At 51.5% G+C, this 26,503-nt stretch overlaps 2 protein-coding genes across 9 annotated transcripts; both read right to left on the bottom strand.

Annotated features, from left to right (window-relative positions):
- Positions 1-525: 525 nt before the first annotated feature.
- Positions 526-8,921, bottom strand: LOC127590951 (seizure 6-like protein). Of its 2 annotated transcripts, none has more exons than XM_052050621.1 (17): positions 8,381-8,921; positions 6,397-6,627; positions 6,083-6,216; positions 5,787-5,985; positions 5,184-5,369; positions 4,941-5,112; positions 4,712-4,878; positions 4,268-4,462; positions 3,928-4,066; positions 3,537-3,733; positions 3,016-3,210; positions 2,479-2,670; positions 2,119-2,310; positions 1,734-1,769; positions 1,551-1,671; positions 1,360-1,456; positions 526-1,288 (listed from the first exon to the last, which is right to left on the bottom strand). In XM_052050621.1, exons 1-17 carry the CDS (start codon positions 8,439-8,441, stop codon positions 1,235-1,237), a joined length of 2,568 nt encoding a protein of 855 aa, XP_051906581.1. In that variant the 5' UTR covers positions 8,442-8,921; the 3' UTR covers positions 526-1,234. The 2 variants fall into 2 exon arrangements, with proteins under 2 accessions (XP_051906581.1, XP_051906582.1); XM_052050622.1 differs by having other exon boundaries at positions 526-1,264; positions 8,381-8,916.
- A 588-nt stretch (positions 8,922-9,509) lies between these two features.
- LOC127590917 (unconventional myosin-XVIIIb-like) lies at positions 9,510-26,317 on the bottom strand. Of its 7 annotated transcripts, none has more exons than XM_052050519.1 (43): positions 26,204-26,317; positions 25,017-25,157; positions 24,627-24,764; positions 24,132-24,479; positions 23,863-23,926; positions 23,688-23,800; positions 23,442-23,609; positions 22,911-23,121; positions 22,690-22,832; positions 22,512-22,612; positions 22,176-22,239; positions 21,965-22,109; positions 21,679-21,849; positions 21,428-21,518; positions 21,106-21,298; positions 20,896-20,976; positions 20,713-20,833; positions 20,482-20,629; positions 20,104-20,287; positions 19,884-20,037; positions 19,507-19,616; positions 19,373-19,438; positions 19,167-19,295; positions 18,740-18,883; positions 18,483-18,572; positions 18,285-18,404; positions 18,007-18,112; positions 17,560-17,684; positions 17,323-17,477; positions 17,019-17,142; positions 16,758-16,952; positions 16,045-16,155; positions 15,848-15,952; positions 15,606-15,776; positions 15,405-15,518; positions 13,263-13,379; positions 13,093-13,176; positions 12,846-12,983; positions 12,479-12,664; positions 11,938-12,071; positions 11,826-11,858; positions 10,838-10,999; positions 9,510-10,706 (listed from the first exon to the last, which is right to left on the bottom strand). In XM_052050519.1, the coding sequence occupies exons 2-43, from the start codon at positions 25,053-25,055 to the stop codon at positions 9,665-9,667; spliced, it is 6,438 nt and encodes a 2,145-aa protein (XP_051906479.1). In that variant the 5' UTR covers positions 25,056-25,157; positions 26,204-26,317; the 3' UTR covers positions 9,510-9,664. The 7 variants fall into 7 exon arrangements, with proteins under 7 accessions (XP_051906479.1, XP_051906477.1, XP_051906480.1 ...); XM_052050517.1 differs by having other exon boundaries at positions 10,838-11,002; positions 26,204-26,316; XM_052050520.1 differs by having other exon boundaries at positions 9,510-10,685; positions 10,838-11,002; positions 26,204-26,316.
- Between the last annotated feature and the right edge of the window lie 186 nt (positions 26,318-26,503).

The following is a 26,503-nucleotide window of genomic DNA, read 5'->3' as shown; positions in this document are numbered from 1 at the left end:
ACTTGCATGTCTGTCATTTGCATCTGTGTATCGTGTGTGTATGTTTGTGTGTATATTGTGTGATGCGTTTCTGTGTGCATTATGCATTTCTGTGTGTGTGTGTGTTTTTTATCGTGTATATTGGTATGTGTGCACGGCAGGAGGCATCCTCATGGTGGCGCGTGATGTGCAGCAATGAGGATTGTTGTTAAAGGTACTGCATGCTGACCCTTGACCTTCCCCAGACCGACTTGATGTTTTGTCCTGGCATGGCGGTGGCGGCACGCAGGAACGGCGACGACAGCAACAGTGCAAATCGGTGATGCCAATGCACGCGTGCTAGCATCACTTTGACTAAAATGTATTGCGCATAGTCCCTCGCTAAGCTAGCTGCTTCGTCTCGTGTATTCATAAGATAAATATTTGCATCATTTATTCATCGTACCAATCATACGTTATGTGTTTTTATTTATTACTTTCATTTTGCTTCTCATTCATATTCAATTATTCATAGGGCCTCGAGCTGTCTTGACAATAAGTCATGTCTTAACAAATCATATCTTTTAATTAATTCATACGGCATGTGTTCACCACTCAGCCATTCATTCAATAATTCAAAGTGGTTTTGTCATTCATTCTTGTACGTCTTCAATTCATGTCTTTCATGTGCAAGTCATCCACATTTTCTTGACGTCGTTCGGCTTCGTGACATGATCAAGGAAGCTCGGTTTCTCTTATTTTGACACCATCCACATTTCTAAACAAGTCACATTTATTTCTTTTGTCTCCTGCTCAAAAAAAAAAGGTACAACACACCAGTCATCATCACACGATACGAATATGACATCATTATGAATCTCATGACAACATGAGTGCGGGAAAGGAATCAACTCCTTGCTTGGCATATTTACACAATAAAACCTGCGTGAACGTTGTTTTTGCATTCCTGTTAGCTTAGCATCGATTGCTTCATCAGACTGACAGCTTAATAGGAAGCATCTTTATTTACACAAATTGACGTGTGAAAAAAAAAAAGGTTCATTTTACAAATGTGATTTTTTTTTTCCAAAAACCCTCATTGTTCCACTTCCTGTATTTCCTTGGCTGAAAATGATGAGAATGGCAGCTTGGTCATGGTGCCACCCCCCCCGCCCCTCCCCACCACCACCACCCAAGTGGGCATCTGAAGACATCTTCGAAGCTATTTACATCACCTGCTCCCGGGAAGCGTGTGGCAGGGTCTTTTTGGCGTTTCTCAAATGGACACTTCATATTCACGAGAGTCCTGCACACAAAGCACACGAGGGGGCTAAAGCTAAGCTAATACTCAATCAAAGCTAAGCTAAGCTAAAGGAGCTGCTCACTCATCGCGCCGCCCACCTCATAGATTGGGTTCTCAAACTCCGTCTCCGCGGTGATCTGTCGGTACGGGTGAGGGTACACCAGAGGCAGACCGAGGTCGGAGCCAGGACGGCACCTGCCAGGAAGTGACATCACGCACAGAAAGTTAAGAGAAGTGTTCGCTGACGCAAACATCGTACATTTTCGTCCAAAGCGTCGGAAATTCCCACCGTGTAGCCAGCACGTAAATGCCTCCCAGGAGCGCCGACATCAGCAGAAGCAGGACCAACCCGGCCAACGGCAAACTGCTGCCGTCCACCGCCGCGTCGACGCCACCACTGGCGTGCGACACTGACACGCGCACGCAGTTGTGAACACGGCCGCACCTCCACGCCGCGCACCCGCACACTCACCTTCCAAAGCGTGGTTGGCGAAGCAGGCGTGGTCAGCTGCAAGACATCGAGCCGTCAAGTGAGATACTTTGTGTTCATTATTGGCACCCCGTGCACAATGCCTAAGCCCGCCTCTGTTGCCACGCAGAAGCATCCCGAAGTTAGCTAGATGTTTTTTTCCTTCGGGACCCTACTTTGAAGCCCAAATCCTAATTCGAAAACCCAGACACAACTTTCTGACATTCACCGATTCGTCACTTGAGTACTCATTCGTCCATAAGTCAACTCAGCTACTTGTAGGATTGAAATAGGACGCAAAAAAATCAACGTTCAAGCTATCCTAGCACAGTCACTAATGCATCAACCCTTCATCATTCATCAAGAAATACTTTGATTGCCGTCTCACCTCTGCAGATGGGCAATGGTCCGTTCCAGTAGGAGGGGCTTCCCTGCACGCACTTAATGGTGACGTCACCGACCGGCTGGTAACCGTTGTAACAGACAAAGGCTAGCGTCTCCCCGGGCGAGAAGATGCGCTTGGACGTCAGCTGGTAACCATTGTCGGGGACGCCGGGGTTGGCGCACAGCGAGTCCTCAGCTGCAAGGCAAAGACAGCGCGCCACAAAGCTGTTGTGTCGCTGTCATGCGTCACTCGTAGGTTGTGTTGTTTGCATGTAATAGACTCCATGTTGTGTTCCGTCCTATCTCACAGGACCAATTCTTATTCCAGTCATATTTTCGTTCCGTCAAACAAAAAGTGACTCACGGGCGCATCGTGGGAGGTGTGAAGTCCACACAGGCGTCCCAGGCTCACGGCCATAACAGGTGATGGTGGCGCCACCTTGTAGAATGTATCCGGCGTTGCAGCGGTATCGGACAGTGGTCCCCACGAGCAGTTTGGGATCCGACAGGGAGCGGGCGGCGTGCTCAACGTGACCTGGGTCTGAGCAGTACATGACTGTCAAAGCAGAAGAAGAACAAGGTTAGAAACGTGGGAAGTGTTCGAAATCCTTCCAGATTTTCCATCGCTCATACACAAAGGCCGAATTTCTCAAGTGAAGACAGGAAGTGAGTTGCCATTTCTCAATATGAAGAAGGCAGAGCGAACCGCCCAAGTACTGTCCGTCTAAGAACGTACTCCTCAAGTGAGCAGACAAAGGACAACATCCGGGTATTCGATGCTATCTTGCTTTAAGTGCACTTTAAATTGGAAGAGGACTTAGGTCGGCACTGATAATGTCATCCCAGATCGCGAGGACATAAGAACGGACAAGAATACCACAATTGAGAAACGGCTACTGACTCTTCTGACAAAATGGCGGCTTTGTGCTCCACGACAGGTCCATCTGGCACGTGAGGGTGTCGCCGCCCTGTAGGTCATATCCTGGGTCGCAATGGTAGGTCACGCGGGCGCCGCGTAACGCCAAGCCGTCCACGCGTGTCTTCCAGCCATTTTGGATTTCGGGCAGGTCGGCACACGAGTCGTTGTGGGAGACCTCTGTGGACCGACAGAGGCATCGTTGGTGTATTAGCATGTTAGCGTCAGACTTAGCATTCTGTTGTCATCTTTGTGCTTTGAAATTAATTGAAGACACCAGCAGTTGCACAATTTAGTGTGTGTGTGTGTGTCAGTGTTTGTGACGCACAGAGAATGAGTCAGTGTTTGTGTTGCCATTGTGCAGAGTTATTTTAAAGATAATCTGCGCATTTGTCAGTTTGTGCAGTGACTCAGCAGGACAGCAAGGCTAAACGGAGGAGGCGGTGCTGCTTGGAAGGTTTTGGAGGTTGCTAGGTGATGTCGATGTTGTGTGCGGCCGGCCTCACCCATGTAGTTAATGATGAACCCCTCCCCTTTGCCCAGCACAAGTCCGGCCGGATCCGAATGGAAGGTGACGCTGAGGTCGGGGGTGCTGGAGAAGAGCTTGAAGGGGGCACGCCCCCCCGAGTAGCGGCCCAGCGAGTGGGCGGCACCCTCGTCTCCGTCCGTCACCGTCAGCAAGTCCCCCTCGCTGATGTTGAGACTGGCGCCAGAGAGAGAGAAAGCTAGCGCTCAGTTTACCTCACAGAGATGCTACATGCTAATGCTAATTAGTCTGAACATCACTCCGTCCATCCAATTGTCCATCCATCCGTCCGTGCAACAGTCAGTCAGTAAGGCAGTCAGTCCCGCTATCAGCCGGTTAGCCGTCAATCAACCAGGACTTGTTGTCCTCACAGCTGCACGTCGATGAGCACCCGCTTGTCTTCTCCAACGTGGATATTCCATGCACACTCCTCCCCTTCACCGTACCACTCGGGCCAGTTGGGCGACAAGATGACGCCGCCCGGTCCGCTCAGGTCACCTCCGCACTGAGCTAAAATAAAAATAACAAAAAAACTCACGTTGGCACCTTTGTACTTTTTAGGTTGTGCTGGGCACAAGTTCTTAGCTTACATTTGTTGTGAGGTTACTACGAGGTTGCATTGCTTAGTTTGGTTAAGTTGCTTTGGCGAATTGTACCGTTTACATTCCATGACGCCGAGTTGTGAGGCTGTTCTAGATTTCTGTTGGTCACCTTTACAAAGCGGTTCAGTGTCGTTCCAATAAGGGTCTCTGGCACTGATGCACTCGATGATGGGAGGACCCTGTTCTAGGGCATGACCCGGATCGCAATTGAACTGGACCACCGCGCCAACGCCATACAGGGGGTCCGATGTGGTGAAGTTGCCATTCTGGAGGTACGGCTCATAGCAGTGACCTCGCTCGAAGGCTGCATAGGGGCAAAAGAAGGACAAAGTGGGCTGCGTTTAGAAACAGTCACTTATTTCCTACCTATTCCCTAAGCTGCATGGGTAGAGTAGACTAGACAGTTGGCCATCAGTCAAATAAAAACTACGCTTTGGACGTCTACTTGAGTGCTGTTAATGATGCTGTGGCTGGAGCATAATCGTGAAAACCAATCAATGGCAGCAGGTGGACACATTTGGTCCAAGATGCTCATGTTTGTCTCGATACGAACCTTCATAGCGGATGTTAAATCCCGTGTTCTGGTCGGGCTGCTCCATGAAGTACTGGATCCTCACGGCAGGGCCCTCGCTGATCACTCCCTCAAAGGGGACGTGCGCGCTTCGACCCGAGTCGAACAGCACCACGGATCCGGCATCCAGGCCGCTCCACAGAACCAGTCTAATCGGAACACATCATCATCAACTTCCTGCTGTTGTTCCAAGGGTGTAGTTCTGACCCACCTGTCCGAGGGTCCAAGTAGCAGGCGCTCCAGGTGCAGGTGCAGCCTCCGCTCCTGGGCGGCTTCAAGAGACCAGGAGCACGAGTGTTCCTGTGTGGAGTTGGGCCCGTGGTGAGGCGAGGGGGACAGGACCCTGCCCAACGTGGCGTTTTTCACCGTACCGCCGCAGAGCGCTAGAGAGAGGATATCACTTATAGAAATGAGGGGGCGCACCAAAACCAGAGCCCTCCCTCGAGACACTGACCTCTGCAGGTGGGCTCCTTGTTGCTCCATGCCGGCCGTGAGGCGTTGACGCAGGTGACCAGCGGTTTCCCTTGCAGGTGGTAGCCCATGTGGCAGTGGAAGCGGGCCGTTCCCCCAGGCAAGAGGTCCAACACGGTTACTTCCCCAAAATGGGGCCGCTTAGGAAGTAAACAACTCAGTCGAAAGACTGACAAACATCAAGGAACAACCACAAAAACAACAATTAGCATTTATTTTCACTTTGTGTCCTCGGACGCAACGACTTTTACGGTACATGGTTAGTTAGGTTGTGTTGCCGCTAGGTTCTGTCGAATGCTAATTCTGTCGAGTGCTAATGTATTTAATAGCCTACGTGTCATGGCTGCTACACGTACGTATATACACACACACAAACACACCGGAGGCGTTTAACGAGCGCAAACTTAATGAAAGTTTTAATGAGCTCGTTAAGAAGCGTGTTAAGTCATGTGTTGACTGCATGTAATTGGCACATTAGCATCGTCGCAAACAGCCATTTAGTGCTACGTCAGTTTGCGTGCGTGTGCGCGCGTATCTATCTATCTACGTGCGCGTTTTGCATGTGCGTGCGCGCGCGCGCGCTCACTCTGGTAGTGCAGCAGGAACGTGCCGACGCCGTCGTCGTCACGCGCCGAGCTGAAGAAGACAGCGAGCGTGTTGCTGGGGCTGCGGATGACCTGTCCCTCCACCAGCAACGTTTGATTGGCCAGCAGAAGCCAGGCCCCGCCCTCGGCCACACCTCTGATGGACAGCCGCTCGCCGTCCGACAGGTTCACGCTCTTCACCTGAACGCGCAAATGTCCAGTCACAATTTGTTACACTTGGACAAAAATATTGGGACGCTGGTAGGAAAAGACGCGTGTGTGCGTGTGTGTCATGTACCTGCAGTTCGACGCCGTACCCCGCATAGACGGTGATGGTGTACGTGCAGCGCACGTGGCCAGCCGGGGGAAGCGCGTCTGACGAGTCGATGTAACCCTCAGGCTGTTTGAAGGTAACAGAGCAACTGGATGTTTCTGGAAGAACCAAAATAGTCTCTTATGTAGTGGATAGATATAGATATTACTGACGATCATATCCTGTTGCGGTGATTCAGAATTTGGAAAAGAGTCTGTGATTCCCAAATTAGATATTTTCTCGCACTGTACTAAAGGAAGGGATGGGCGTGGCCAACGTCTCTGCCATTGACATCACACCTGATGATGGTGATGGCGATGCTGATGCGTCCACTTCAGGGAGTTTTGTCTCATCCTCGACGCTGGGCGCGTGTGTTGGTGTGGGCATGAGCTCGAGTGTTGGTCCCGGAGGTGGGGGCCTGCCCCCCACCTCATCATGGAAGGGATACGGCGAAGATAAGACGCTCCCTGCCTGCTGTTGAGCGCTCTCTGCTGGCCAACTTACAGACCGCACCCTCGCCACGCTCGGCTCTGTGCACACACACTAAATACTTTCGATATTTTGAACATACATATTCATATACAGTATATACACAACAGTATTTATGAACATACAAACACGCAGTCACACACACACACACGCACACACACATACAGTTCTCCAAACAAGCAAGATGACGATGACGGGATCGTGAACAAATATAAGATTCCACAAAAGTTTGAATATCAAAGTATGTGTCTGTGTGTGCCTGCACGCACTTGAGAGTGGTCGTCGTGGCAACTGTCTGAAGAGTGTATGACAGCCAGAAGAAGTGAAAGTAGTTTGTCATCATCGTACATTTTAATCCTCTCGGGGATTACGGTCGCAAAAGAGAACCAAAGATTTGTGCTCTGTGTGTGTGTGTGCGTGTGTGTGAGTGTTAGCCGAGATTAGTAAGGATTTAAAAAAGCGTTAATGTCACTTTTAGTGCTTCTAAAGTTCCTGAATAGGGGGAAGCAAAGACGCTGCAAAACTATGTATGTGTGTGTGTGTGTGTGTGTGTGTGTGTGTGTGTGTGATGACACTCTCCTCAATCCTCCCACAACCTCCTTCAGACCCCCAAATCCATGACAGCAACTGGGGGATTTAGTGTGGTGGGGTTTACGGGGGGAGTGGTGTGGGGGGGGGGGTCTTCAAATTTAACTTTGTGGAGTAAACATTTTTTACGCGGTTTGAAAATGTACTGTCAGAGATTGCTTCAGCATTATCCTTGAGTACTGTACATCCATTTTGGCCATGTGCGCATTTGTGTTTATTAGGGATGTTTTTTCAGACTGATTGTCTTAAATTTGGGTGGCTGGTATTGGCAGCAATCACGAGAACCTGATTTCTTGAAATAAGGCTAGTACTTGCCCGATTCCTGTGTGTGTGTTTGCGTGCGCGCGTACTCGCTGTGCAACGCGAACACCCGAGTCATGGCTGAAGGAAGGAGAGGACGATGCTGTTGTCATCCTCGGCTTAATTTAACACGTCACGTTTCGCTCTCGCTAAATTGACGCTAACTCAATGCAAAGTTTTCCGCCACGGGCCAGTGTTGCGCAACCCGCCAAGGCTCTTCAACCCGAACGATTTCCGCTTCGTTTCTTCTCGTCTTGCAAAATCAAAAAGGAAGCCACAAGAAAAGTTTGGACGCCCCTGTTCAATGGCCAGAATCTTGTAAGAAAAATGAGAGCAAGAGAAATCATGACCAAAATTGTGACCTTTGACCTATATTCAACTTCATTGATACATCAAATGCAGGCTTTTCGAGAAGTGGAACTGAAAATAACCCAAGTGGGGTTGCAAAAATGTGCAAGGGGTGTGTAGACTTTTTATATCCTCCGCGACTAATCCACAGTTTGTTTCAAGGTCTAACACATTTCTTGCCCTAATGATGAAAATGGCTACCAGGCCATCAGCTTGTCATCGAGGGGTTCCTAATCTTGTGACCAGTGGAGGATTTGCGTTTGTGTGTGAAGAAGTGTATTGTACCCTCTCAACAGCAACTTGATAACGCGCGCGCGTGCACACACGCTCAGACACACTCCGCAGCGCGTGTTGACATCCGCGCGCGCGCTGCGGTGAACACACCGCAGAACAAAGCAGCCATGCTGCCTGGGAAGGCGAGGGGGTTGTGTTGTGTTGTCCACGCGGGATCCCCCCCCCCCCCCCAACACACACACACACACTCAAAAGACGATAGGTAAAGCCACGCGCGGGCACTCACGCGCACGCGCACACGCACTCAAGCCGAGCGCGTCTTACCTGCACGCGGCGTGACGCAGCCGCACGCCAACCACAGCAACACGCACGCGCACCGAGACATCAAGACAAGAGGCGGGTCTGCGGGGGTCGTCAAGGGCGGCGGTGTCCTCACCGCGGGGGTCTTAATCTCGGGACACGCGGAGGCTCCGGTGGCATGTGCGAGCGCAACTCGAATATCCCCGTGCCACAACAGCTTCCCGCAGCCTCCTTGCTCGCTCACCCTCCCTCTCTCTCTCCATCTTTTGCTCACTCTGCATCACCAGCTCCTTCTTTTTGTCTCCGTGTCTTGCTGGCATTCTCTCTCTCTCTCTGTCCCTCACTCCGTTTCTCTCCATCCTTTTCACTTCTTGTTCCATCTCAGAGGTCACGTGGTCACATTCCTGCCACATAATGCTACTTTTTGAAAGATGGAATTGCCCTAACAGGATAAAAGGTTCAGTCTGCCTGACATTCGACTTTGAGGAACCCGCTCCATGAAACATGCAAATAGCTCACAATAACAATCAGCAGGTGCTAGCAGGATAACATGAAGTTCCCCAGCGTAGCATCATTAATGTATGTGGATGAACTCCGCCTCCCCCAGATGCTCTTCATCATCTCCAGCCTCATTTTCTTTCTTTCTTTTTTTTCGCTCTCTCATTCCATCGAATCCTTCTTTCATCTCTTCTTTTTCCATCTGCCATCTTGCTTGGCGGCAGGACGAGCGCATGGCGAAGGTCACACAACCGGATAAAGAAAGAAACGGGGCTCTACAATGAATCAAATTTGAACCCTGATGACAAGTTTGGCACCCACAAAAAAAAATTAAGCTGATGGTTTGCCAGATTTACATTTCAAATGCAAATTGTGCTTCATGTCCAATTGAGCCCCTTATGAACGGATACTCAGCCAACCACCAGGGGGCCAAGGCATGATTAAAGCTTCCTTCCAGTGGCTCTCAATTGCCAAAACCCAATGTCAAAGGTCACCAACATGGTCCCATGGGGACTTGGCAGTCCCCAAGGATCACACGGGGAGGTCGCAGACCCAGACGATACTCCAGTTTTCTTCCACAGAGGGAGTTTGTCCTTGCCGATAATACTTTAAATAAAAACTGAACGGGGAAAAAAGATATCAATCTACTAGGTCGTGAAAAGTGCCATTACGTTTATTGCAAAGTAAATGAAAATGCATGTTGCACTTGGACCAACTTTGCGGCTAGTGGCTTGGACATATCTGTAAATAATACCTGTGAATAGCACCTAGCTAGCGTGTGCTAACGCTAACTAACATGCAAACAGGTGCTCAGTTGATTTCCTTGTTGAGATACTTTCTCATAACGGAGGCCACGTCACCGCTGCCGGTGTCGTCGGCACAATTGTCGCCGCCGTCTCCGCCCTCGCTGCCCTCCGCCTCAAGTCGTTCCCCACTTGGCCGGTCCGTGCGTCGTCGGGGCCGCGTTGGCTCGCCACTTCCCGCCGAGCTTCCCGTCCCGGACGACTCCGAGTCTGAGCTCTTGCGGCGCCGGGTGGATGGTGGCAGTTCTCCGAAGTGGACGCTGAGCGCCCGGCGGCCGCCGCGCACCGAACCGGCCAGGCTGCCAGCCGACTGAGCTCTACGGATGGCGGGGGGGACGTCGAACATGTCAGACGTGACAGACCCGGCGTCCGACTCGCCCGGGTGGCGCCATTCCCGGAACGCCCCGCCTTCGGGCGCCAGGGTGTTCTCAGAGACGTCCTCCGAAAGCAAACCTCCTTGCGTGCAACGGCGGAGTGCCTGCGGGGATCGCTGAAGGGTCGACACGAACTGCCGAGGTCCCTGCCAGTCCTCCTCCGGGATGGCCAGGGTGGGGAGGCATCGGGTTGGGGAGCGCTCAGCAGAGGCATGTCGGCTGGGGGGAGGCTGGCGGGCGACGTGCGAGGATGCGAGAGATGAAAGAAGGGGCAGCGATGGTAGTGGCGCCGGCGAGTCGCAGGAATTCGAGCGCAACGGCGTAGCAGAGGAGGCAGCCGTTGGCGTGTCACAAACGGAACGAGCGCTGGCGGAGCGCGGTAGGAGGGGCGACGTCGGCTTCAGGATGCCCGGGCGAGCTTCGGGAACTTCACCTGATGCGAGGGACAGCGCCGAGGCCCGGCGGCGCAGGGCGCATGCCGCTGTGGTTTGATAAACGGGAAGCGAAACAGCGCTGCCCGCATCGCCACAAGTGCCCGCTCGCCGCTTGCGAAGTCCTTCGAGAAGCTCGGACAGCGCAGACGAGGATGCTGCCCGGGCCAGACCTCCTCCCGGAAGCCCCGCGGCTGAGTCGTCCTCATCTGGGTCGCAGGAGCTGCACAAACGAGCACCCAAACTGCGAGATCGTCGAATGACGGCCGACACACGTGACAAACGACGCTCACGACACCCGACAAACGTTGCCAGATGGCAACCCGCGCAACCCTCACGGACAACAAATGACGCCCGACTCCCACGTTGCCTTACCGGAAACTGTATGTGCTGCTGGAGTCGGCCGCCGACGTGCGCCCCCCCCGGGGGCCGCCACAGGGCGATCCACCGGCCCGCGAGTCTCCTATGGCCGTTCTTCGGCGCCCTCGGACACCTTCGCCCGTTTCCTCGGTCCCGACGGAGCCATTGCTGGATTCCCTACTGCCGCAACAAAGATTTTCACCGACGCGACCGTGATGTCACTGATGACATCCAGCAGACTCGGTTGACCCGAGAAATCATGACAGATGGAACTATGAAAATGTAACGGTGCTAAGTTTGGGACAATCTAAAACACTTGACATCCGAGTAAAATAAATGTGGACATGTGTACTTATGCCCACTTCAACCTCAAATTATTTAAGATGAGAAAAACTTTATTAGTCTCGCAATGGAGAAATTGCCAATTCACGATCGCTTCGATATTTTAGATTTTACCGATGTTTTCTTACGGACGTTATTTTCAGAGGTTGAAGTGGGCATGAGTAGGGATGTGCACAGTTTTCAAACATTCGGCGACGTTAAGCCTTTTTTTTTTTGACATGAAGCGTTTTAGACTGTCCCCTAAGCATCACACGGTTAGCATGTGCTCAAGCTAGCTTCTAAGCTAATGTATACAGTCATGTAAACTCACATTTTCGCTTCTTTTAACTATTCAACAACGTTGCGCAACGGCTCCACCGGGCTTCGGACATTGCGCCGAACAACATGATGGTGAGCAACTACTCTTGCCCCCCCCCCCAAAAAAAATCCTAAAACAAAAAAAGTTTGATATATACTTCTTTTTGGCTGTCCTTCAGCGCAGCCCTGTGGTACCAAACGCCCCGCCTACCAATAGCAGGCCATCCACCGGTATTTGGTAACCACTAATTTTCAGGATTTGATGGCTGGTACTCAAGCGTGACGAATATTGTATAGCGCACGTCGACGGACGGACAGCCAAGTCGCATGCAAGCCACGCCCACACACGTTCATACTCTCTTACAGAGGTTTGCTGGCCGCCGCCATCTCGTGACCGCTGAGGTGGAGAAGACAGGATGACGTGGCCGGAATGTGAGGCGGCGGGGAAACGGGGAGGAGGGCGGGGGCGGGGTTACCTGTCGGTGTCGCTGTCATCGCTGGACCGGACATCCTCCAGGGCGGCCTGCAGGTCGACGATGCGACGGATGGACGTCTCCAGGTCTGCCTGCAACGTCTGGCGGATGGCCGTCAGCTCCTCCACCTGCATCTCCTACCCGATGCACAATGATGATGTCATTGCTAATGACTCTTGTTGTCACGGCAATAACACAACACCAACCGTGTTCACCTTGAACAGTCAATGAGGACGAGAGTCTGTGTGTGTGTGCGTTTGTTCTGTGCGTGCATAATTTTGCTGTGTGTGTCCTTAAATGTGAACATTAGCGTGTTTCTGTGTGCGAGCGTGTGTGTATTTGACAGGATTGCCCATCTGTGTTTCCAGGTGGTAGGTGATTGGCTGTTAGCAAGAAGGGGGCGTGACCCGTATACGTGTCAGGCGCTGTCTCCCAAAGACGCCATGGAAAGTTTGTTTGTTTTCTTTTTCTTTATGTTTATGTTTGTGTTGCGGCCCGAAAGGAAGGGCAGGAAGTGAGTCGGGCGGCAAGTTGCCCGCCTCACCAGCTCCATGCGGCGTCTCGCGCTGTCCTGCTGCCGTTGGCTCAGCTCCTCCATTTCCACGCGCATGTCTTGAAGACGCTGTTGGAAGTAACGAGCGTTGTCACGCTCGCGAGCCTCCGACTGGGTGCTCTGCTCCAGCTCCTCTCCCAGGCGCACCACGCTGTCGCGCAGCCGCAGCACCAGCACCTGCGCGCAGACGCGTTCGCAAACACACACGCGTGACACAACGATGCGCACATAAACACAAGTACATGACACACGCACACGTTCATAGACACACACAAACATTACTGTGTATGACACACCCACACACAAGAAACAACTGAATGCAGAACAGAGGCGGTGGCGCCAACTCCAACTGGCTCACCTCAAATCTTTTAACTTGACCTTTGCTGAACTCCAGTTTGTTCTCCAGGTCGCACACGTGCGCTTCCTGCTTGCTGACGATGCTGCGCTCCACCGTGGACGATTCCATGAAGCGCAGCCTGGACGCCTGTCGCTGCAGCTACGTGGGTCCGGACAAGAAAAAAAAAAAGTGGCACGAAAGACCTTAATGACAAACGGGAAGCCGCGGGATGAAAATGACGTTATGATGAAGGAGGGGGCGTGGCTACCTCCTCCTGGAGGCCGTGTCGCTGCTTTTTCACATCCTCCAACTCCGTCTGCAACTCTCGGATCTGACAGATGTCGCTGGACGACTGAAAGGACAAAGGTGACGTTTGAGAAAAATAAACGTGAAATGAAAAACAAAAGGCGAGACGACAAACGTTCAGGCGCGCGACACCTGCGCGATGAGAGCTTTATGTTTCGTCATCAGTTGGTTGAGGTCGTCCTGGTCCTCTTCCAGACGTTTGAGTAGGTCGACATTCTCTCGCCGGAGGACGCAAAGTTCCTCGTCCGCCTGGAGACACAAACACTCGCATTCATTGGTGGTCCGGTAGCTGATTGGCTCAAAGGCTCCGAGTTCTTCTGATGCTGGTCATGGTTCTGATCTTGGTTCTATGAATGATACAGCTTGTAATGGTTCTGGTGCTGGATCTGGAACTATAACCAGTTATAGTCCTGGTGTTATAGTTCTGTGCTAATACTCATTTTGGAAGTGGTTCTCCAGTACTGATGCTAGCACCGCTACATGCTGGGTCTGCTTCTAGAACTCGTGGTACTGTGGTTCTCTGTGTTTCTGATCCTGATAATTCATCGAGTAATGGTCCTCCTGGTGCAGCTGGCTCTGTTATTGGTTCTGCTACTACGATTTGTACTGGATCTGGTACTCCAACTGGTAGTGGGACTGTTACTGTATATTATACATCCAGTATCATACCGAGTCCAGGTTTGGTCCTTATTCTGGCAATGGTCTGGGATTGTGACGGTTTTGTATTACTGATGGTTAGTGAGTGATATTAAGACTGGTACTGACAGTTTTTTATTACGGTATTGAGTCAGAGTCAGCGAATTACCTCCGATTTTAAGGCATGGGTGTCCAATACATCAGCCGCGATCGACCTGGAGCGGAGCGGACTGGTCCCAAGTCGAGCGCGAACGTTGGGAGGAGAAAATAGGGGCGAAAAAAGACTTTATGTGTCTGTGTGTTTTTTTTTTTTTTTTTTTTTTCCAAGATGGCGCCCGAGTAGGCAGCCTTCGGCAAGTGCTCTTCAAGAGCCTTGCTTTTTTGTTCTTTTTTGCTGTTTTTGTCTTTTGTTTTGTCACATGTTGTTTGTTGTTTCATTGTGTGGACCTGATATGGACTGTTTTCAGCGCTTTTTGGCCACGACATTCGTCAAAGGAGCAGTATCTGTGCTTGGTGGTTGCGCCTTCTCGGCAGCACGCCTGTACCAGCACAGATTTTGATTGGGAGGAATGTCGGCGCCATTGACTGTCGGTGCTGGATAGACCTGGGGCGCTTGTGTTTTTTGCGCCAGTAATGGGCAGCATTTTTCACAACCCCGATTTGTTCAGTGACTATGTCAGCGCTGTTGGACAGTTGGCGTTGGTACGCCTGGATGGATGGCCGCTGAAGTTGAGGATGAGGAGAGAGGAGCGTTGGCGAAGAGCGCCGATGCGTATTTGGAACCGTGAGTTGCCGCTTGGAATTGAAATGCATTTCCATGGGACAGGAGAAGTGAACCAATCTCTTTTTTCGTCAATGGATGCTACAGCTTCTTGTTGACTTTGAAACTTAGCTTGTAGCCGACGTGTGCACATTTTGAGCATGACGTCTCTGATCCACTGGTTAAAGGACACTTTGATTCTCTCCTCTTTCATCTCAAACCGCTTCAAACAACAAAGCGTGTGACGGAAAAGTGGTTAGGACTGCACGACTGTCCGTGTTTTATGTTATGTGTTGTGTTTATTATTTTACTTTATGTTAACTGTTTTGTAAAGCGCTTTGTTACAGCTGCCGCTGTTGTGAAAGCGCTATATAAATCAGCATGTATTGTATTGTATTGTATTGTATTGGTCTTGTTTCTGGAATAAGTACTGGTACAGGTTCTAGTCTAGAAATGGTAAAGACTCCGGTACTAATGCTGGTTCTAGACCTGATTGTGGCACTGGTCCTGTTTCTTTGATCAATTCTGGTTCTGATACTGTTTGGTTCTGGTGCTAGAACTAAAACTATAATCAGTCATCACACGGGTACTATAAATGGTTCTTATTGTTGAGATGGGGATCGCGGTATTCGTTCTGGTCATGAAGCTAGTATCCCTATAGTTCTGATACTAGGACTGGTACTGTTTCTGGAGTTGGTACTAGAACTGACTGATCCGCGATCTGCTAGCGTAACTGCTATTAGTGGTACTGTTTCTGTTCGTGGAGTTGGTACTTGAACTGACTGATCCGCGACCTGCTAGCGTAACTAGCTAGCGGCGACCTTAGCGGATGTGACGTAGGTGTAGGTGTGCCTGAAGATGAGGAAGATGTTTCTGACCAAAGTCTTCTGCTTGCAGACGTTCTCCAGTTGAATCTGAACATCCTCCAGCTCCTGCGTCAAGGTGGTCTGGATGTCCTCCACCTCACGCCGCCGGGATTCGCTCTCCTCCAACTACATACGCCATAACCAGATCCATGTGAATTCCCATCGCACAATGTATGTAGCGCATTACGGACCGGGCAACGCCCCATCGCAGACCTGACAGTGAAGTCTTTCCAGTTGCTCCTTGGTCCCACTGTCGGGGATTTTCCCGCTTTGTCCTCCGCCGTGGACGGCGTCCAGCAGGGTCTGGGCATCGGCTAGCAGGGCGTGAGTCCTTTTCAGGTCTCGCCTCAGCTTCTTCTCCACGTCGAAGTCGCGGTGGCCCGCCTGGATGATAAGCGAGACACCGTGACCCATCACGACTCGTCCTCTTCCCGGATCTGATCTGCGTGCGAGACCTGTTCGCACAGTGTGGCGACCAGTCCTTCCAGGTCATGCTTCTCGTGCATGACCATTTGCTTCTCCTCGTATTCCTGCTCCAGTTGCATCTCCAGTTGTCTTAGCTGGCGTGGAGGCAAAATGGCATCATGGTTTTCAGGAGACGGATGCTAACGAAGCTAATGTGTTCAAAGTGCAAACGTGGCCGCCCGCTCACCCGTCTCTGAGACGACCTGTGCACATCCTCGAGCTCTTCCTCCTTGTCCTCCAGCTCCTTTTGGTGCATCTGCTTCACTCGAGCCATCTCCAACTCCACACGCACTTGAACCTGAAGGGCAGCAGCATCCTCACACATTATTACTTCCAATCCTCTCAAAATTAATGAATGATAACAAAAGTGCCTAGAACAAGCGGCAAATAAAATAAAGGTGAACTCCAAGGTCAAGGTACATCGTGGTCCTTTGGATCAAAGTGGTCTTCATGAGAGACAACCGAAGAGGACACCGCTTTGTTAGTAACAAAGCAAGACTGGAATTCGACAAAACGCATGTTGATAAGCCAACGCGACTCGCCCTAAGGTGAAAAAAAATGAAGCTTAGCAAGAAAAGAACACTGCCTGTGAAACATGGTGGGGAGACTCTGGAATGTTCTGGGGCTGCTTTGCTAAATTTGGCAAATTATGATTTGAATCTGTGCGGGGTACAACAGAGTCACAAGACAAAAGTTGTTTTAGAGAGAAACGTGCTACCCACTGTCAGAAAGGTTCCTCTCAGTCACAAGCGTTGAATCTTGCAATAGAATCGAGACCCCAAAAACACACAAGAATGGCTAAAGGCAAAAACAATTTTGTCCACATGTGGAGAGCAAAAATATTCAACAAGTTGTTAAAACAAACAAACACATAAATAAAATCAAATATATAACCCTGACCTGCTGCTGCTGTTCAACGGTAGCCGTCAGTTTGGTCACCTCTTCAGCCCGCTGGCCGGCCACGCCCTCCAGGTGGCGCACTTGTCTCTTCAGCTCAGGCACCGAGTCGGGCGTCAGATTGACGCTGAGGTCGCGAATCTGACTGCACAACTCGTCCTTCTGCTTCTGCAAGCGGCGCGCCTCCGCCCGACTCTCCTGCCAACACAAATCGTTGAGCGCGCCCGCCTTCCGACAAGATCCGGCGGGTGTTGTCGGGCTCACCTCGAGGTCTCGACGCAGTGTGAAAATCTGCACACCCAGCGCGGCGTTCTCCTGCAGAGTTTTGTCTTTCAGCTCCCGCTCGCTCTCGGCTTCCCCTAACGCCGCAGCCAGCTCGCCGTCAAAGCTGAGGGCATTAGCATCTTGTTAGCACGCGCAACAAACAGCTAATGTTTACATTTCATTGCATGTGCCTTAGAAAGCTAAAGTTGACATTTTTTTTTTGTAGTCGCAACATTAAACGCAAATTAACATGTCGAGCGGTGCGGCAAAGGCGCATTTCAATTGGCTCGTTATTCTAAGTCACCGTCGTCGTTTGCGTTCCAGTTGGTGCGTCCGATTGTGCAGGTTGTCCGTCATCACCCTGGCGTCGTGCAGTTCATTGGCCAGGCGCCGGTTGTGACGTTTTAGGTCAGTCGCGGTCCGCTTGGACTCGTCCAGTTGAGCCTGTAATGACGCCACCTGGAGGCGACGGGACACATTACTACTAGAGCTCGGTCATTTATTTATTTTGGCCATGAAATTGTTGCGCGTCATTGCTGACCTTGGCATCCACCTGCTGCCGCGCTTGCCGCTCGGCCTCCGCCTTTTCGTCGGTCTGCTGCAGTCGTCGGCGAAGGAAGTCCACCTCCGTCTGGCAACACTCCAGCTGCAAGGCCAGTTCGCTCTCTGTGGGCCGGCAAAACCGCTCTCGAAACTCGACACAGTCCACACCGGTGGTTCACGGCGGCAAATGTATTCAAAATAAATGAAAAAGTATCTTGAGAATTTTAGTCCTGGACCCCAAAGTTTCTACACTACGAGCTGGTAAGCTAACAGCTAGCAGCTAGCAAGAAAGAACAGTTGGCATTGATGTCTCTTTTGAGGAACATCGCCAATTTCCATCAGAGACTCCTCAGCAAAACTTTGCAGACAAGAACTTTTCCAATACTCAAGTTACGTTCCAAACAAAGACGTCCAATCGGGGCACGGAGAGGACGTAACAACCAACCTGTTCCTGCCATTTGCTGACTCTCCAGCGTGCGAATCTTTTCACGTTCCTCTTCCATATTTTTCTCCAGTGTCTCCATGGCAACCTTGCATTGGTCCAGGCGAGCCTGAAGAAGGGGTGGTGCATTGACAGGAAGTGGTCAGTTGGGTGCTGGCTAGGGAGAGCAAATGGTCTAAAAGTTTGGACACTGGGAACAGGAAATGAACAGGAAGTTGGGAGACGGGAAGTTTGTCGAACAGGAAGCAACTGGGCACAGCAAGTGTTGTTGAGAGGCTCACCTGCAGATCCTTGTTCTCCTTGCTGAGCCTCAGCCTCTCTGCTCTCTCAACATCCAGAGCCTGACCCAACGCGTCGCCGCAGAAGCGCTCGTCGCTCAGCTCCGCGGTCACCGCTGTCAGCTGCGTGCACGCCAAACACGTCATTGTGTGTGTGCTTGCTTGCCTGAGTGTGTGTGTGTGCGTGCACTGAGTACAAACTTTGGTTTCGCAGGCGTCGGCCATTTGTCTCAAATCGTTTCGTTCTTTCTCGGACTTTTCCAAACGTCGTCTGAGCCCCAAAACTTCGTCCTGAGAACACAGGCGCAGGCACATGAAAATACACGTTCACAAACACACACGGACAGACACATGTTGACATGACTTGTGTTCGGGTAATCGATTCCAGTTTTATGAGCCAGCCATAGAGAAGTGTTAACTACTTTTTTCTTTGCGTGAGTGTGCGTGTATGTGTGTACCTCTTTGGCGCGCAACCTCTCGTTGTCCATATTGACGTCCAGCAGGGGGCGCACCCGACAGAAGAGCTTCCACCAGCTCCACTCCGACACTGTGCGCAGCACTCGCAGGTTCCTCTGCAGGCACCGCACAGCCATGTGCTGCACCTGCGCCCACATACAGATGGCCACTTCTTGACTTTTATACTTTTGTTCACGTTCGTGACTGGACGGACGGTGAAATTGTGTTTCTGTAGTTCTCCAAAGGGCCACACGAGGGGGCCAAAGATCAAGGGGCGTTTGCATGAGTGTGTGTGTGTGTGCGTGTCATAGTTATGAGAATCTGTCATTCGTTTGTTAATTTCTGCCAGCGCGCGCGTGTGTGTGTGTGTGTGTGTGTGTGTCACACTGGTGCGTGTCTTTCCATCGCCGCGTGTAGGTGTATGCTGACCTTGAGCGTGCGGTACTTGTGTCTGGCCAGGTGACCGACGCAGGCCGCCTGAAGGTGGACCAGCCATCCCGCGACCTGAAGGTCCCGCCGGGCCTCCAGGTGGCGCAGCACGCCACGCTTCATGAACACCTGACAGGAAGCCAAACAAGAAGTCAAACACCCATGTGAGCACGTTAGCACGCAACAGGAAGTGCCGGCGTTCTGACCCGACTGGCGCCAACTGCGATGCTCTTGGGGTCCAGGTCCAAGTCGGCCAGTAGCTCGTCTACGGCCTGAAAAAAAGGCAAGGAGGCAGAATTGGCGGGAGGACAAAGCGCATTGAAGGAGTCATGTGACCCACCTTCCTCTCGTCGTGGCTGACAAACATTGAGGCGTAACGCTTCATGATGGGCGGAGACAATGCCTGGAAGTGACAGCGGAAGTCGCTCAGGGTCATGTGATCCGGGTAACCTAATGGGAAATGCACACACACGCACACACATACATTGGTCAATTATCCTTGAGATGATTGATGCTAAGAGTGATGCTAACAAGTGTGATATGAATGATGCAAAGAATGACCCTGATGGTAAATGTTAACAATGATGCTAACAATAATATTGTTGTTGTCCTGGGGGGGGGGGGGGGGGTGTCTTGTTTTTGCTCCCCATTTTTCATGGAAAACATATATCAAATGGGCAGCGCGGTGGTCGACTGGTTAGCATGCGTGGCGCTGACCTGTACGGTACACCCGCAGCATGGCCAGCGTCTGCGCGGCCTCCAGTTGAGCTCTGAGCTGGACCACGTCGAAGGCGCCGCTGGCGTCCGTCTTGCCGCTGAAACACTGCAGGAAGATAGGCCTGGCGCGGCGCATCACGTTGACCAGCGCGTCCTGAGAGGGCGGAGACACACTCTGAAACTCGGCGCAGAGGAGGCGGAGCTTATAGCGGGCACTTACGGCTTGCAGCTTGATGGCGATGCATGGCGAGTGTCTGCGCAGGGCCGCCGACCCGGCGCTCAGCGTCTTACGAATGGTGCTGCTTCTCTGCAGGGAGCGCTGGCTCCAGCCTTCCAGGCCGCACACGCCGCCGCGTGCAGGAGCCACACGCGCGCTCGGTGTGAACAGCGACTTCACCGGTACGCTATAGTTGTAGAAAAGAGGAAATTATAGTCATGGAAATCATTACTGTGTTGTTGCTGTGTTGATATAATCGCAAAAGTGAGGTCCAAAAACGAACGAATCGCTCATAATTAGGTGTGCGCACAACACATAACCATTATGACCATGTGACTCAACCCCGAGGCAACGCTAAGCCGCGAACCCGCGAGCACTCACATGGCGGAGTTGCGCAGCAGCTCGGCGGCGTTGCCCCCTGCCGGGTTGTGGTGCAGCACGTCAAACCATCCGCTCAGGTCATAGCGGACGGGATCGTTTCCCGTCAGATGCTGAACTTCGCAGTGCAGGGGTTGCTCGCATTGACGCACTGGACGGACGCACGCGCCGCATGGTCATCATCATCGTTGGAATGGTCATGATCATCATTGTCGTCACCATCGCGCACGTTACCGCTGTTGTTGTAATGACGGCATACGCGCTCCAGGGCGGCGTCCTCGCTGGACGTGGGCGTCAGCATCTCCTCATCCAGCGCCCAGAGCAGACCGCGAGGGGCGTCGCCCACTGCGCGCACCTAACACGCACCAGTGTGTGAAATAATGAGCGCATATTAATAAGCTAGCACGAGGGGCACACCTGAGGAGCTGGCTGGTCAATGGCGGACACGACATCAGCTGGGTTCGCTTCAGGACAATTCAGCTCCACGTGAACGTTCTCCTGCACACACGCGCACGTGTATCAAGGTGTGTACGTGGGTGCCTGAATGTGTGTGCGTATGTGTAAACATTTGGTGTGTTTGCCAGTTTGTGCTTTTTTTTAATGTCTGTTGATATGTGTGTGCAAGACCTGTGCGTATCTGTCCATGGTGTTTGTGAAGGTGTGCGCGTATCGATGTTGCGCAAGTCGCTCTTGCAGGTAGTTGTGACAGAAGTCGCTGAAGTTGGCCGCTTGTTGGTGCGCCGCGTGGCGAGGGTTCCTCAGGCCTGGTGTGTCCACCACCATCACGGATGCCAGCGCCAACTGCTGGCCGCTCAGGGATCTGCAGGCACACATGCACACAGTCAGTGTAATAGGGCCAATAAAAAACTTGGAAATACACATGGACACCACCGGTGTAGTCTAGTTGGTGCGCGCACGCACGCTCGCACGCACGCACTTTATCACACACCTGTTGATGAGTGACACGATGGCAGTGAATAGTTCTTCATAAAGACCGGATGCCATCCCGTCGATGCACTGTGCCGCTGTCATCCTGGGACCTGATCGCAAAATCGGCATTACATGATCATCACGCAGCATCCCAACCCGAACTAAATGCTAAGCTAATTTAGCACAAACACCTTAGCATGTGTCACCCTGTTCGGACTGGATGGTATCACAAATGCAATATTAGCCTGTTAGCACATTAGCTTGTCTCACCCTCTTCCACCTGGGGGACGCTATTGTGCTCTCTGGCGCTCCCGGTGGCCCTCTGCAGCAGTTGCCTGAGGTGATGCTTGAAGATGAAAGTGTGAAACTCCTCCGCATCGAAGCCTAGCACGCAGCTAGCCGCCTGAGCGCTGTCAAAATTCAAAAACTGTCTCCGCCCCACTGACAACACACACACACACACACACACACACAATTAGCCTTGACTTCCTCCCTTGGGACCAATCATCTTCCACCTCCTGTCTTTCGCCTAAGCAACCTGCAACCAGGAGGTTACCTTTGCAGGCCCCCGCAGCCCCCAGATGGTAAATCCCGGCTAGCACATGCCAGATGGCCTTCTGCTCGCTGGTGCTGAAGCCCAGTGTTTCCATGGCAACCTGGAGCTTGGCAAAGGCCACGGACGCTCGCTGTTTTTCCTCCACCTGAAGACAGAAAAACGGACAGACGGCAGGTCAACGGGTAGCGACGCTGATGAAGCCACCGGGTACCTTAGTAGGAGGGGCGATGCCGAAGGAATGGCGCTCCGGAATATGATGAAGTTGCAGCTCCGACCTGATGAGGAAGCCTTGGCATTAGTCTTGGCATTCACATCAGTATCGTTACAAGTTCATTTTGCTCAGACTACAAATGTATTTTTCGACAACAACAGCATCATTGTTGGAATCATCATTAGCATCGATACTGCGCTTGTTAGTCACGGTCAGCATATTCATCAACATTATCGTGAGCAACACCCTCGCCAGCAGCATCCTCGTGAGTGTCATATTGGCCTCAGTAGAATTAATATCATCATCATTGTTACGGCAGGATTTGCTAGCACTTACCTCATCTCTGTACTAAGTCCAGCTAGCATCTGCGAGAAGACCAGGAAGTTGCTCTCTCCTGCCGTTGCGTGACAAATTCGCCATTTGTCCAACATCATCGTCTGAGGCGGGAAAATGCACGGTCAGTCTTCACGTGTAGGGTGGTAGCTGTTTGGGTATTTGAGTGCGTGTGACATGCCTGTAGGTGTCCGGCGGCGACTCGCCCAGCGTGGTTCAAGTCCAACGAGAAAAGCATGGCGAAGCGCGACGAGGCGTCACTGTGCGACGAAGCCACGCAGCCGAAAGACTTCAACACCGTAAACATTGCCTGCACGCGATCCACTGGAAGCAAACACAACAGGCTTGCGCTTTACTTCCTGTTTGTCCATTCACACTTCCTGTTTGCATCCACAGACTGACCGCTCATGTTGGGTCCGGCGGTTCCGGCTTGCTTGAGCAGCGCCAAAGCGAAGGCCCGGCAGGCGGTTGTCTTGCCGGTGCCGCTGCGACCCGTCGCGCAGATGCAGTGGTCACGACGGGAGTCCACCACCGACACGTATACTCGCTTGACCAGGGCTGACAGAGCGGGTGGAGCGTCCCAACATGACTCGCCGCGCCGGGATTTTGGAGCCTAGCAGAGCACAAGGATGCCAACATCAAACATGATGGCCACTGACATGAGCGAAAATGAGGTGGTCTGGGTCTAAATATGTAAACAATGCACTGAGAGGCGGGTTATATGTTGACGTTCTCTCAGTACTACCACCTCTCAAGAAACTTGTATTAAGACTCGACCATTCCTTCCTGCGTAGCGACATTTCTCCGGAATGGGACATTGACAATACTCGTTAAAGGACAGATCTGCCACATCCAATATGGCAGACAAGCAGAGTTACATCACATTTCTATACAGTACATCAATGCTAAGATGCTAACACAAAGCGGCGTCACCTTGCTGTGGGTCTGCAGCGGTGGCCAGAAGTTGATCAGGTTGGGTCCGGCGTGCGTCAGCGGCATGTTAGCCTTAGCTCGGGTAATTAGCGTGTGCAAGACGCTGCTCTCGTTGATGCTCTGGAGTTCACTTAGGTCCTCGCACAGGTCCAGGTGGGCGGGGTTGCACTGGTGGGGTTCAGGGGTTGCCGTTGGTACAAGAAAGACTTTCAGAAAAGAATATAACATTTGCATAATCTGACCGACTTTGTCAATCTGGTCTTCGGCCACGTCAAGCAGCGATCCGTCGGTGTGGAGGCGCAGTCTGACGCGGCCTTGGGGAAGGTCGGGCGTCCCTTCATCGGGCTTCAACTGAGTGGCTGAAACGTCAGCGAGCAATTACAACATCATTCTCGCTCTCCTGTGCAGGGGGATGACTTACCCAGCGTGAATCCGTCCTTATGCACGTACCAAACGGGGTCCGCCTCGTACCACACATCCTTCACCTGACAAGCACATCACACGCTTTGTTGTTCTGTGTTTTGATGTGCTCTACTAGGACTGAATTACAACCTCTCTGAAATAAATCCTTTAAGCGTAACAAGAAACTTAACTCGGTACCAGACCATTCTCTCTGGACTGTTAACCTCTCTAGACCAGAGCCTTCTTTCTGGATGACAACATTTGGCCCACAATTAAAACAATAAGTACCTCCCCCCTGTCAAACTCCATCACGTTGGCGTCCGCTAGTCTTCCTTCCGGTTCCTGACGTTTCTCCAACATTTCCTCCACTTTCTCCTCCTCCTGCAGACTCGCCTTCACCTCCTCAGTCTCGCCCTTTCCTCGGGTATACAGCTCCGGTGTGACCTCCCGTCGGGTTTCCGTCCCATTGGGGATGACCGCGGTTCTTTGGGGTGAGGGTGGATGGGGCGAGACGGCGGGGCTGGAAGAGTGGCTTTGCTTTTCGGCTCGCAGCAACATCTCCGCCTCCAGGATGGGTGGAGTCTGATCGGGAAGCAGGAACTGCTGCACCAAGTTGTCACTTAGTTTGCTTGGCTGCTGGAGCGAAAACAAAACACACTTGACGAACTAACATTGTATGCTAATGCTAAGACCTCCAATTTTTTGATACCCTGCCCTCTGATGGCTTGGAGCAATGCTCTATAAATTAAATGTATGCTTGTGACAACACCGAAAAACGCTCACTGGTTTTTCATCTTTGACGTCTGATTCCTTTTGTTTGGTTTCTTTCTCTGAATCTCGGACCAGTTGTTTGAGGAAGCCGCCCGAGAGGGCTGGTAGGGATGGCGGTGGGATGGGGGCCGGATGGTTCTCCTCCTGAATCTGGGGTGGGGGGGGGGGGGGGTCACATGACCCGTTAAGACTACAAACCATTTCTTTTGGTAGCATGCTAATATTAATGAGACACAAAGCGCAGGGAGTGGAAACAAAAAAAAAATACTATAGTTAGTAAATATATTGTTAGTGGTTTGTGTCTAACCATACCATGCTAGCTAGTTAAGATTGCTGCCAGCTGATTTCCTGTGGACGCGCACCCACACACATACACACACACACATCATGCATGGAACGCACCTTCTTTTCCCAAAGTTTTAAGCGTGAGGACAGCGCCATGTTTGTGTGGCAATGGTGGGCGGGGTTTAAGGAGTGCGTGGTGGGGGGAGGAGGGGCAGGGTCAGAGTGACGGCAGCCTGGTGTGATGTCAGAGAGGGACACCTGACAAGTCGACAGACACGAGTACATCAACAGCATCTCACTCACGCTGCTCAAGTTTCAGTAAATAAAATGTTTTTGGCAGGGACGTGTCGGAGTTGGAATCGGGTGAGGCTAGATGTCAGGGTGGGAGCACTTTTGATTGTGGACGAGTGCTCAAGTGTTTCACCCAGACCTAAATGGGATGAAGAATTCCTGCAAGTACACTCAAGTGGATGAAGGATGGTGTGAAATCTTTGGCCAGTCCCAAGTTTCAATCTTGCAGTCAAATAGCATCAGTGGAAACACAAGTGACTCCAGTTTGTCTGGTCGAGAACGAAAGGCGGAAGTCGTCTGAAGCCGCCTGAAAGCTCTTTCTTTGTTTGCTACCAGGCATTTGTCCATTTTGTACATTTCCTTCCAGAGCAATTCAGTTTGGTCATGATGCAGAGCACAGGTATCAAAGTAAAGGCCCGGGGGCCAGATTTGGCCCGCCACATCATTTTATGTGGCCCGCGAAAGCAAATCAAACAGGTCAACTTCCATGATTGATGCTTGCTAAAATCGTACATGTAATAAATAACAGTGTAAGCATTTTCTTGTGACCAAAGGCCTCATCAGTCACTTCAACAGTCATTGAATAAAGCATTATTCTCGACTTCTACATATGGTTTGACATAATGGCCCTCCAAGGGAAACGGTAACTCCAATGTGGCCCTCAACAAAAATGAGTTTGACACCCCTGATGTAGTGGGAAGTGTTCATAAATACAAAAGCAAGAATTTGGCAACTAAAGCAGTGTGTGTTCCATTTAGGCCACAGGCAAAGTCTTTGCTCCAAATGTGACATTAGAGAACCGACACTTGGCTCCTCCCACTCCACAGAGAAACCACAACCAGAACCGGACAAATGCCTGACTTAAGGCCACAGAAAAATCAGAATCTTGGCCTCGGATTGTCTGGCGGCAACGTCTCAGGCCGCCATGAATCCCACCCCAATAAAAGCCAACAAAAGCTGTCAAAGCGAGAAGTGAAGTCAAAGTGAATCAGGAATTAAGTGAAGAAGGTTACCTATGAGGACGTCCACAAGGTTCGAGGAGGACAGGACTTGAGGACTGGACTTTGCGATCCGGTCTGCTGCCTTAGAGTGTCCAAGCGGCGTGACTCTTGACAAGCGACATGTCCTATAAATAAAATCTGAGGGGGAAGGGCTGCCGAGAGCACTTTGGATGTGTGTGTGTGTGCGGGGGGGGGGGGGGGGGGCTTCTGCTACAAACGTGAATGTGTCAACGATACAAAAAGTAACATTCTTCAATGTTCTAGGTTGTCATCATCTAGTTTGGACAAACATTCGATCACTGGAACGCATTT

This window comes from Hippocampus zosterae, chromosome 18, assembly GCF_025434085.1.
Source record: "Hippocampus zosterae strain Florida chromosome 18, ASM2543408v3, whole genome shotgun sequence".
NCBI classification, from domain to species: Eukaryota; Metazoa; Chordata; class Actinopteri; order Syngnathiformes; family Syngnathidae; genus Hippocampus; species Hippocampus zosterae.
The sequence above is the reverse complement of the archived record's forward strand: the minus strand, read 5'-3'. Positions and strand labels throughout refer to the sequence as shown.